This window comes from Staurois parvus, unplaced genomic scaffold (genome assembly GCF_062004578.1).
Source record: "Staurois parvus isolate SC_StPar_1 unplaced genomic scaffold, SC_StPar_1.0 ptg000235l, whole genome shotgun sequence".
Lineage (NCBI taxonomy): Eukaryota > Metazoa > Chordata > Amphibia > Anura > Ranidae > Staurois > Staurois parvus.
This window is the reverse complement of record NW_028318031.1, coordinates 3,139,952-3,152,630: the sequence shown is the minus strand read 5'-3', so window position 1 is coordinate 3,152,630 and position 12,679 is coordinate 3,139,952. Positions and strand designations below refer to the sequence as shown.

At 40.6% G+C, this 12,679-nt stretch overlaps 1 protein-coding gene across 1 annotated transcript in view; it reads left to right on the top strand.

Moving 5' to 3' along the window:
* The window catches only part of LOC149460081 (solute carrier family 12 member 9-like), a 303,029-nt gene that overhangs the window by 253,485 nt on the left and 36,865 nt on the right, over positions 1-12,679 (top strand). The window contains exon 10 of the mRNA XM_089680094.1: positions 2,600-2,792. Coding sequence (XP_089536220.1) covers positions 2,600-2,792 — 193 coding nt within the window. The remainder of the gene's footprint in view (positions 1-2,599; positions 2,793-12,679) is intronic.

The window sequence follows — 12,679 nt, the reverse complement described above, 5'->3', positions numbered from 1 at the left end:
AATCATGGGATTATTGCGAGCGCTGTTGGTGCTAAAATATGCAAATTAAGGTTTTATTATCAGACTCGGTGTGAAGTGCAGTATTATTACTTATTACAAGAAAAATGCATGCTGCGGTCGGCTTCTCATTGGGACCATTGATGTACTTGAATCTAGTTTTGTATTTATCTCCTTCCAGAAATGTATGCAAAGCTTTTTTCATATATGTGTCTGCACTGTTTGCTGGAATAGTGCATATTTTCACAGCATTGAGAGTATGTCATTATTTATATAAAGTTAGCTGTTTGTACAGACTAGAACCTCCCTGTCATTCACAGACCTATTCATCATTCTGTTAATGTTTTATTTGTTTATTCTTGTGCTTTGTATGCAGAAAAACTGTTTTATGAATCGCTTTTCTTTTGTAACTTTGGTGGAATTTAGTCTTCTCTTTGCTTGCCTATAGAGTTCCAAGAACTGCAGAGTCTAGCTTAAAGATGGAGTCAAATTCAGAAGTCCATATAATAGACAATCCAATCTGTCATATTTGAGTATAAAGGAGATGGTAATCAAACACAGAAAATTCAGCACTTTTTGGGATGTGCATTGGAGCAATGAATGTGATCCTATTTGAAATGTATCAAAAGGTGCCTGTGTTCCCTTGGGGATGTAGTACCCTGCCATAAGTTGGATAAGTTTAGTTTTTAGCTCTATTGTACTCAGCCGAGTAGCAATCTATGTTCTAGGTCTGATCAGATCTTTCCCCAAACCAGGAGGTTCATTGCTCCTGTCTAACTCTGGAAAAAACATCCAGAAATAGAATAGTAGGATTAGTCTTTGGCCTATGAATATTTATCTGATCTCAGCCAATCCCTCGCAGGGAGCGCCCAGAAGGTGAGGCTGGGGTGAAGGTAAATGTTTGGGAGAGTCTATTCAGAGCTCTTTTTTCCTGGGGCCTCTGCCCCTGGGAGACAGCCCATGATTCTATAAAGCTGTTGCTGTTAGACCTCAGCATGTGATTGTATGAGGGAGAATGGATTGATAAGAATTTGCTGGAGGAAACTGCCTTGGGAAGCCGGGCTGCAGTAGGCTCCTTTTTACAGACGATTGTAACAGGGAAGCTGGTTGGAAGCTGTCTCTGGATATTGTGAGTAGAACCTTGTCAAGGGCTCCAGGTATGCCTATGCTTTGAGAGTTAGATGCCAGAGATGCTACAGGGACTGTGACTGCTCTTGCCATGCCTCTGACTAGCTGGCTTTCCTCTCTATATCCTATACGTGGGGTTATTACTGAGGTACTTTACCCAAGAGCCTGTCCTTTAATGCCTGCATGTGCTTCAGAGCATCCTTCACCTTCATCCCTCTACCTACCTATGTTCAAGTGCTGCAAAAAATCTTCAATTAGACACCTCTAAATTGAGCTTGAATTTTGTCAGTGTGCTCAGGAACTGGTGGATGGGCCTGGCAGCCTCTGAGCAGGTGAGGTTGACCTGGGTTATTTCCAGAAGCCCCTCTGGGGGTGAGTGCTACATTGAGATTTTCCTTCACTTTCTGTCTCAAGGACCAAGTGTCCCCATTGTAACCTTTCCTACTATTCCAAATCCAGTAATATCTCAAAATGTTAGATTTTTTCCCATCTTCAGTCCTAGTAACAATGGTCACTAGGACAAATAGAGTGGTGTCCCCAGAAGAGGGGTATTATTAGGTTCTTAATGGACTCTAGTATTTTCGGGAACTTTGACCCACATAAAATTTTACAGCAAATGTACTAAAACCTCTGGGTCAGCATAACAGGCAGTTATTTTCATAAGAAGAGTTCAGCAATGGCAGCCTGCATAATCTCTATTACATGTTTCTACTTTCATAAACCATAGTGAGAATGGAGTTCACCAACCAAGTGGGTAAGAAGTACCAAGGCCTATGTTGCAGTGCGATCTTGTTGCTGGAGAGAAGTCACCATCAGCAGGCTCTCTAGGCACAGGTTTCCACCCTTTCTGGAAAATAATCCAGAGCCTTATGGTCTCTTTCCTAATGGCCAGGTGGTGACACATGCTGTGCACGACACAGCGAGGCTGTGAAACAATCACTACCATGTATGTGTCACTCCTTGACCGACTGGAAGAGTGAGGACTCCATCACTGGCGAATTACATTCTACAGCATTTTCGGCAGCTAGGGAGTAATGTCTTGCTCTTCCAACCAGCAGGTAAGCAGCACATCGAAGTGAGTGTTTTTTCCCACATTTAAGCAATCCTGGCTTTGGTATGTTCATGTCAGCAACAGGATCACTAGTGTGACATGGGCATAGGAATCGCTAAAAAAACTATTAGTATATCAAATGCTCTGATTTACCAAATTTGACCTAAGAATGAGTTTTCAGTTTTAGATGATGATCTTCTTCAGATCATTATAAAGTGGACCTGGTAAAAAATGGTAATTAATGTGTCCTAATCCATGACAAATTAACAAAATTTAACATCCAGCACAATCTAAAATGAACATATAGCAGATGGTACGATGTTTTAAACATATAATTCATTGTGTCTTATCAAAGTATGATCTATTATAACATGATATGTAGCCTGACAACTATATCCCATTTTTTTCTCTACACATATCCAGGCCAACATTTCGGTATTTCACTTGGTACACCTGTATTCTTGGGATTTTGGGATGTGTCATCATGATGTTCCTTATCCAACCAATCTATGCTTCTGCCAGCATAGTCTTCATGTTAATCCTACTCCTGTGCCTGCATTACTTGTCCCCAAGCCATAGCTGGGGCTACATCTCTCAGGCCCTCATCTTCCACCAGGTGAGTGGAATATACTGTCTATAACTGTAATTATCTATTTGTATGTATGTGCCTATTTTAATAAACTTCAGTTTATATTACTGAAAGCCTTTAAAACTCCAAGTTATATTGCCAAAAGCATTCTGGAATAACCACGGATTATGTACTACGGCATGCAAAACGTGAATCTGATTGCAGTGTAGAATTTACAGTGTGTATATAGTAAGTTGATAAAAGTTCAGGACAGATAATGGGGTGCCAAGCCATGAAGAGCCTTCTAGGTGAGCAAGAGGATTTTAAAGCCTACGTAACCTGATGGGTAGCCAGTGCAAGGACTCCAGGATAGGGGTAATATGGTCACTTGTACCAGTCCTAGTCAGGATTCTGGCTGCAGAATGTTGTACATCTTGTAGTCGATAATAGTGGATTTAGGTACACCAGCGAGTAGAGCATTGCAGTAGTCAAGTCGGGAGAACACAAATGTGTGGATCAGCTTTTCAGCTACAGTGTACGATAGGATAGGACGTAGTCGAGCAATTTTTCTCAAGAGGAAAAAAGATGTTCTGATAACATTTTGTGCATGTGGATAAAAGGTTAAACTAGCATCAAATATCACACTTGGACTTTTCAATTTAGACTGAAGCTCAAGTACAGTGCTATCTATAGATAGGCTACTAGAACTGGCATTACACAATTGATGGGGGTGCCAATAAGCATGACTTCAGTCTTTTCACAGTTTAATTGAAGGAAATGATATGCCATCTAAGTTTTTATATAACAAATACAGTTAGGAGAGAAGCAGTCAAAGTAGAATCCGTTTTAGTGTAGATGTATATCTGAGTGTCGTCAGCATAGAAGTGATAATTGAGCCCATGTGATCTAAGCAGTTGGCCAAGTGGAAACAGGTAAATGCTAAAAAGTAAGGGACACAAGATTGAGCCCTGAGGAACACTGTATTTGACTGGACCAACACCAGACTGGAATCCGCTAAGAGAATCAAAGTGACAGGAACATGGTTCAGCTGAATAGTCAACTATGGATGCATGGCAAAACATGTTACTGCTAAATGGTTGAGAAACATACAGAGCTGCTTAACAGTGCGCGTTAAGGCTATGAGAATATAGCTACCATTTAAGGAAACAGGCTGTGCGCTATTTTAAAAAGCTAAGAAGGCTTAGGTAGCCAGAACTAGGGTCTTTGTAGGAGGAACAGAATTCAGCCATTAGACTATTGTTTGGTTTCCTTAATAAAAAATGTAGTGTTTGCTTATCTGCTGCATTGTCCTGGAAATTAGTTTAGCTACCCTGTGCATTGAATCATTAATTGACTGAATATTGAGAGCAGAGACAAGGGAAAGGGGTTGCATGACAGGCGGGAGCTGGGTCACAGAGCAGGTTGATGTCATCTATGTTGTGGCCCATGGTCTAAAAGTATGCATGCTTTCCAAGTTAGCATCTACAGTATATATATGTATAGGATGGTGTTTAAAGTATACTACCACTAGGCAAGATAACAACTTTAGTGATTGTGATCATACCTAGAACTGTGTTTGTATTTTATTCTCCAAAATCATCTAATTAAAGGTTTACTAGGATGTAATGACAAAATGTCAACAGGTAAGTTTCCTACTATTTATGATCCCTCCAGGGAGCAGTATGGGGACAAACCTCTTACCTCTCACAGCTCCCGTTTTTGTCAACTTAGGAATTGAAATCTCAAATTTTGTTTGTGGTGACTTTCAAGAAAAAGTAATATAGAAACTCATTTGGAACTAATTGCTGCACACTGTGGACAACAACACAATGGGATTGATCTACTAAAACTGGAGAGTGCAATGTCTTCTGCAGATTTGCATGGAAACCAATCATCTTCCAGTTTTTTTTTTTGTCAAAGCTTAATTGAACAAGCTGAAGTTAGAAGCCAATTGTCTACCATGCACAGCTACACCAGATTTTGCACTCTCCAGTTTTAGTAAATCAACTCCAAAATGTTGTTTACAATCATAACCAGTAAACATTTTGTTTTTCACAGCATAGACCTGACTCAAAGAAGATAGGGCCTACAAAAAGGGTTTTTGACATTTTTAACATTATCAATTGTGACTGTTAAGAGATATAAGTAGGTGACTTGGTTCTAGGTATAAAAGCAGCGGCACTGTTTAGTATCAAGGGTTTTAGCTGGCTTTCTATTGTCTTGCCAGCCAAGAGTAAAAAAAAAAAAAAAAAGAAAAAAAAACATCATGTAGCACTTTTCTTTGCCTCCCAAAATTCAGCAATCTGTCCCGGAGCAGCACATCACCAGGACTAAATGTGGTGATGTTTGCTTAGCCTTATGAAAGCTACAAATTTCAGAAATGTAAGATTTGTAGAGAAATTTCATGGACCTCCAGTAGCTTATTTAGAGACAGAGGAGCCCTTAGCAGAGACTTTTTTTTTCTTTTTTAAAGGAGAAATATGGCCAAAACTCCTGCTCCAAATATGGCGAGTTGAGTTGATGCCAAAGAGCTCAATTTTGGTCTCATCTGACCACAACACTTTCAACCAGTCCTCCTCTGCATCATTCAGATGTTCAGTGGCAAACTTCAGACGGGCCTGGACATGTGCTTTCTTGAGTACAGGGACCTTGCGGGCACTGCAGGATTTCAATCCTTGTCGGCGTAGTGTGTTACCAATTGTTTTCTTGGTGACTGTGATCCCAGCTGCCTGGAGATTATTGACAAGATTCTAACGTGTAGTTCTGGGATGATTCCTCACTGTTCTCATGATCTTGTGACACTCCACGGGGTGAGATCTTGCATGGTGCACCTGACCTAGGGAGACTGACAGTTGTTTAGTTGTTTTGTGTTTCTTCCATTTGCGAATGATTGCACCAACTGCTGTCACCTTCTCACCAAGCTGCTTGGGGATAGTTTTGTAGTCCAGTCCAGCCTTGTATAGGTCTACAATCTTGTCCCTGACATCCTTGGACAGCTCTTTGGTTTTTGCCATGGTGGAGAGTTTGGAATCTGTTTGATTGCTCCTGTGGACAGGTGTCTTTTATACAATAACAAAAGGAGATTAGCAGCACTCCCTTTAAGAGACTGCTTCCAATCTGGTAGCCAGAAATCCTGCTGAATGATAGGGGATCAAATACTTATTTCCCTAATGAACATGCAAATCAGTGCATAATTTGTTAGACATGCATTTCTTTTGAATTTTGTGTTGCTATTCTGTCTCTCAGTGTTACAATACGCCTACCATTCGATTTTTAGACCGATCATTTCTTTGTGAGTGGGCAAACATTCAAAATCAGCAGGGGATTAAATACTTATTTCCTTCACTATAATTGAGGTTTTGTTTTTCCAATATAAATTTTATTACAAGGGCACTGTAGCATATATATCACTCGTATGATAGCACAGTTCATGAATTGATTAATATGAAAAACTTTCTGTCTATTGACTTCAGTGAATCTGTCTGTCTGGTCAACATACCTGTATATGCTGCATCGTCCAGAGGGATACATTCCATGAGCGGAGCTAGATCCGTTAGCCATTTTTTTAGTGGTGTACATTCAGATTTTACTAAATTGTCCCTCAGATTCATTGCTCACTTAGCAACCATAAGGGGTCTGGGGCCCACAATCTGGGACAGTTCAGGGGACTGGGTGAGGATGTGCCAATGCTTGGTTGTATGGCAACGTTGTCATGATTTTATTGTGCAAGGTAGAGGGCATTGTCAATTTTTGTACTTGCAATGTAATTTTCAATAAGAATTGTGTTTTAAGCCTCAGTTTTGTTCTCTTGAGGACTTCTTTTCCAGTGAGTACTTTACTCATGGATTCTATGCTTTTTTCTGGCATTAGTAAACTTGGGAATCACATGTTTTCCATCTAATTGCCGCACTATTGTAGCACAGGTGATGTTGGTGGCAAAACTTACTATAACGAGATTTTGGAGAAAGGAGCTGGCAACTAATCCGTCTGAAGCTTTTGCTTTGCTTAAAATTCATTATACGTAAGAGAAGGCTCTTTCCATCATAACAAGCTCGCTAGCTCCCTTTGAATACTCCTGGAAAGTGTGGGTGGACTGGTGTAATTAATGTTTTACTGAATATATACTCAGATAATGCTACTATTGTACTTTTCTCCTTGGTCTCATTTTGTCCCAGCATTCTGTGTGGCTTAGTTGAGACTACCAGATTGATGCTCCACGTTACCTCTGTAAGTTTTGTGAGTTTGCTGCTTTGACTTTTCTATGCTTCCCAATAAAAATAAAAACCTCCATGGGGTTGTCGATAGCTGAATTAAACTGGTGAATTAATGTGGGGTAATAATATCACATTGGATAATTCTATAGTGAGAAATCTGTTCTTAAAATCACACAGTGCAGACATCAGGCTATAAGCAAAATCATTGAGGAATTCCTCAAGTACAGGGTGACCGATGGGAGTCAGGCGGTTTTGAAAAAACAGTACAGTACTTACTTTTACAAAAATAGACATGCCATTTGAGTTACTTATTCAGTTATGAAAAATAATGTAATTTAGATGACGACTATCCTGTTGAATGCAGCTTTCAATCCTTCGATTGAAATTGTCCATTACTCGGGCCTACAGCTGTTGATCAAACGTGAGCACTTCTTGTCGGATGGCATCCTTCAATTCATTCAAATTACTGGGTTTATGAGTTTACACACAGCTTTTAAGGTACCCCCATAGGAAGAAATCACATGATGACAAGTCAGGAGACCTAGGGGGCCATGGCATATTGCCAAAATGTGAAATGGGACGCCCAAGGAGCATGTTTCAAAGAACTTCCATTGGTGCGTTGGCAGTATGCGCTGTGACACCATCCTGCCAAAATAGCCGCTGTGTTGCTGTGATAGACCACTTCGAACAAAGCTGTTGTAAGCAAACAAACGATGCTGTAAAGTCCAATAATTCATTGTGGCATTCCAGTGGGGGGAGAGACACCTAGCTCGTCCCCCTCCCATCACCACTTACCGTGTACCTCCTGTTCTAAAAACATCCAACTTCCGTCAGTCACCCTGTATCACAATGAAACTTTATGCATCTAAAAAGCCATCCTTTATTGATGAATATAGCGAACATGTAAATAATGTATGACATTACAAGCTGTAATACAATGCATTTCTTTGCACAATCAAGTATGTGTCCAGCAATAGAAGTTGAGTGAAATGTTGGGGGTTTGTGCAGTGTCTGCAGAATCCCATCTGGAATGATATCTTCTTCTTCCTTCCATGGCTGATGGTTGGGTCTTATTGTGCAGACACAAAGTTCCATCTATTCCATCTCCACAGTGAATCACCCACAATGTAATACTATTATTGGGCTCACTTATCTTTCCATAGCTGCCTCTGTTTAATACAAAGCTTTTGAGACATACCAGGGAGAATCCTGTTTTTTACATAGCTTGTTAGCTGTCCATTTGTTCTGTTATTCATTGTTCTATGTTTTCCTGTTAACTGTTCTCAGTCAGTAAGTAATGCCCATCTAAGCCTTGACACAGAGAAGATGGAATAGAGAGCCTTCTAATGCAACAGTATCATCATTTTTAAATAATTGGAATTTAAGTAGGTATCTTTTTTTTCCAAAGAGGGAATATTAGAAACTATGTGAAAGAAAGCACTTATGTAAAATCTGGGGAGAAAATGCTTGAGAATATTACTGTCAGCTCGCCCGTAACGTCTTACACAGATTCACTTGTAGATGAAACCTCTGGTCTATTACTACATTTCTTATACATCCAGAATAAGCTTGTCTCCTTCTAGATGGCTGTAGCACAAGTGCCTTAGTGTCACCATACACATTACAATCTGACTATACACTCTTTGAACAATCAACTTTAGATTTACTAAAACTGTAATATGAGGACCTACCTATTTTATCCAATCAATTTGTATCCAAACAGGCTCTTGTACTTCATAGTTGTTGGTAGATCTGTATGTGCAATCAGATTGCAATGTGTGGTAGGCTTTAGTCATTTTCTTCATGTCCTGTTCTCATCAGAGGTATTAGACGTAAAGAAATACATCAGCATTGTACAACAGAGTTAAATTTCATTGTTTAACCACTTCCTGACCACCCTATAGCAGATATACTGCTACAGGGCGACATGGGTGCGCAAAATCACGTATATATACATGATTTTGCATTTCCGGGTAGGGGGCGCACACGAGATGTGCATGCGCCCTACCCACGCCACTACCTAGTCCCCGCCGGTGATTACTCGTCGCCACCCGGTGATTACCGAGGATCTTTAACGGAGAGCTGTTTTGTATATTAACAGTTCTCCTCTCTGTCAGCTCAGGCACACTGCTTTGGATGGCTGTGCACAGCACTGGTGGGAGGCACTGCTGAGCACTGATCATCAGTGCCCTGATGATTGGTGCAGATGTCCTCTGTGTCATTTGCCAGTTATCAGCAGTACTCTCTTCATGCTGTGACAGTGATAACCGGCAACTGTATTTACATTGTAATCTGCTGTGTCATTGGACATAGCTGATCACATGGTAAAAGGCTGCTGTGATTGGCCTTTTACCTCATCATGTGATCAGCTGTGTCCATAGGACACAGCGATCATGGAGAGTGCCGGGTGCGCACCGCTGGGGGCGCATGGGAGGGCATGTTCTGGAGGTCGTCATATGACGCCCTCCCAGAACTGGACAACCGCACTGTAGCTGTCATTCGGCTATAGCACGGTTGGCAAGTGGTTAAAATTTGTTAGATGGAGTTCAGCTTTAATTTGTTAGTCAAGTCCATATAAATCTGCTAGTGCAGCTAACACGACCCACTTCCCAGATTGCTGCTGTCCAAAGGTACCTCCGTTGCTCCTCCATCCAGAGTAAAGACACTCTAAGACAGAAAGTGTGTTACTGGATGGATCACCAGGTGATAAAGGAAAAAAGCCTATTAATAGAAAACTAATGCAGCCACTACATATAAGGATTAGTAAGATGCAATATATAAAATTTTGGGGCTTTAATACCTCTTTTAGTCCCCATTCCCATCTCTGACTATGAAATCGTGTGGCTTTCAGTGAAGTCGCACGATTTCAAAGTCGGATATCATTCCAACTCAAGGTGCGACTTGCATGACATCTGCGGCTTGTATGACACATATGTCTATGTAAGTCGCACCTGAAGTAGTGCATGCACTACTTTCAAAATCGGTGCAACTCTGACCAAGTCGGAATGACACTGATATGACCGTTTTAATTGCGGATGAAAGGGTGCGACTTACCATGTGATTTGAAACTCGCACCACATGGCAAATCGCATGGCATGTCGCACCCGGTATGACTGGGCACTTAATGTGGCTCCAATGATAACCTAAAGCTGACCATTCACTATATATCTGATTCTGCAGCCTCCTTCACATCTACTATCACCTATGTAACACAAGGGCTGTTTTGCTATAAATTGAACGGATTGATTAAGTCTGTTCTCACATTACACCATGTTCTTGTACAATAATATAACTGGTAGGTGTCCATAATGGGAAAACGCATGATCCATACATGGCTACACGTGTGTAATGCTGTCATTCATCCTTGCTCTGAATGTAGTGTCAGCTCAGCTACACCATGTTCATGGATGGCTAAACCTTACAGACAGTGCAAGGCTGGTTAGCCACTAACTTCATTAATGTTAATGGAAATTATTGTCTGACCCTAGGATTTTACTGCATTTTCCAGTTTGCAGAAACGCAATACAGTCCATTTATTTCCTGTGGACCTAGTTCACATCTGTGCGTTTTCAGCTAGTGCGGATTTTGGAAATGGTCTTTTTTTTCCTGCAGCTAATTGTGTTTTGCGTTTTTGGTGCATTTCCTGTATGACAACAGACACCGCCTCTTGGCAACATCCCAAAAAAAGAAACGCATTAAAAAACGCATTGAGGCTAGGTTCACACTTTTCCAGGTTGCAGTTGATGCATTTTCCCGGTGCATTTTTACATGTGTTTTTGACAAGCTTCTTATGTGTTCTTTAATGTGTTTTGTGTTTTTTTGGGATGTGTTTAATGTTGTCATGCAGGAAACACACCAAAACCACGCGTACATGTGTTTTTGATGCAGCTCCGTTGAAGTCTATTATTGATTAGGTCTGTTACATAGTTACATAGTTAGTCTGGCTGAAAAAAGACAAAAGTCCATCCAGTTCAACCATAGAAAAAAAAAAGTTATAATCCTATACCCACAGTTTATCCAGAGGAAGGCAAAAAACCCCCCAGCAAAACATGATTTAATTTGCTCCTGCTGGGAAAAAAAATCCTTCCTGATCCCCTGAGAGGCAATCGGATATTCCCTGGATCAACTTTACCTGTAAATGTTAGTATCCAGTTATATTCTGTGTATCTAAGAAAGAATCCAGACCGTTTTTGAAGCAATCCACTGAGCTGGCCAGAACCAACTCTTGAGGTAGTCTATTCTACATTTTCACAGCTCTCACTGTGAAGAAACCTTTCCGTGTTTGGAGATTAAATTTATTTTCCTCCAGACGTAAAGAGTGCCCCCTTGTCCTCTGTGATGGCCTCAGGGTGAATAGCTCTACACCGAGTTCACTATATGAACCACTGATGTATTTATACATGTTGATCATATCCCCCCTTAATATCCTCTTAATAAATTCAGTTCCTATAATCTTTCCTCATAGCTGATCTCCTATATGCCTCGTATCAGTTTAGTTGCCCTTCCCTGTACTTTCGCAAGTTCCCCAATGTTCTTTTTGTGAATCGGTGCCCAAAACTGAACTGCATATTCCAGTTCTCGCTGTTCTCACATTACACCATGTTCTTGTACAATAATATAAATGGTAGGTGTCCATAATGGGAAAACGCATGATCCATACATGGCTACACGTGTGTAATGCTGTCATTCATCCTTGCTCTGAATGTAGCATCAGCTCAGCTACACCATGTTCACAGATGGCTAAACCTTCCATTGAAGTCTATTATGCTCAAAATGCAATCTGCTGCGGTAAAAAAGTCCCTAACCCTTTCAAAAATCTGCAACAGCTCAAAATGCAGAGATGTGAACTAGACCTATTGGAAATCATGTTAAATGGGCTGTAGTGTTTCTGCAAGCTAGAAAACATGCTGAAATCTGCATCTAAGTGTGAACCTAGGGTAAAAATGTGTCAAAAATGTCAACATGTGAAACAAAATGCAGAACGCACCGGGAAAATGTATCAATTGCAACCCCCATAACCTAACCTGAATTGGAATTCCACACCATTTGATCATTCTGGAAGGTATCAGCATTGTACATTTAATGACAAACACTACATAATACAGATTCTCAGAAATGTGAAGTTCTTTGTTGCAGTATCTTAAAGCAGAACTCCAAGCACAGATAATAACATCCTTCAGTCCAGTTTATGTATTCATTGAAAAATTGTCAAAGCCTTTAAAAATATAACTAGTGTAATTGTTAGAAACATGTCTTTATATCTTTCCACAGTGATCCGCACAGCAGGTTTCACACCAGATAGTGTGATCGTGTTCAGTCCAGTGCACAGGCAGGTGACATGAAGAAGCTGTATCAGATTTGCTTACTGTGCACTGGAATACAAGTGTGCTTCAAAGGAGTTGCAATGTTCAATATGTGGCTGGAGAGATTTTCTAGTACTCACAGGACTAAAAAAAAATGCATTAAAGTGTTACTAAACCCAGGACCCTGCATTCACTATATCTGGTCTCCCACAGTACACACAACATGGAAGTGCAATTATTTTAGTAAATAGAAACTGCTAAATACCTTTTCTCATCAGAAGTTAGAGCAGTCTTGTGACTTTCTCAGTGTCCAGCTGAGCAATGGTTACAGTCTGTAGGAGGAGTTTTCATTCTGCTCTAGGAGGATGCAGAACCCCTCCCCTCTGTCTGAACAGTGCTGATTGGCCCTGTGCGATCA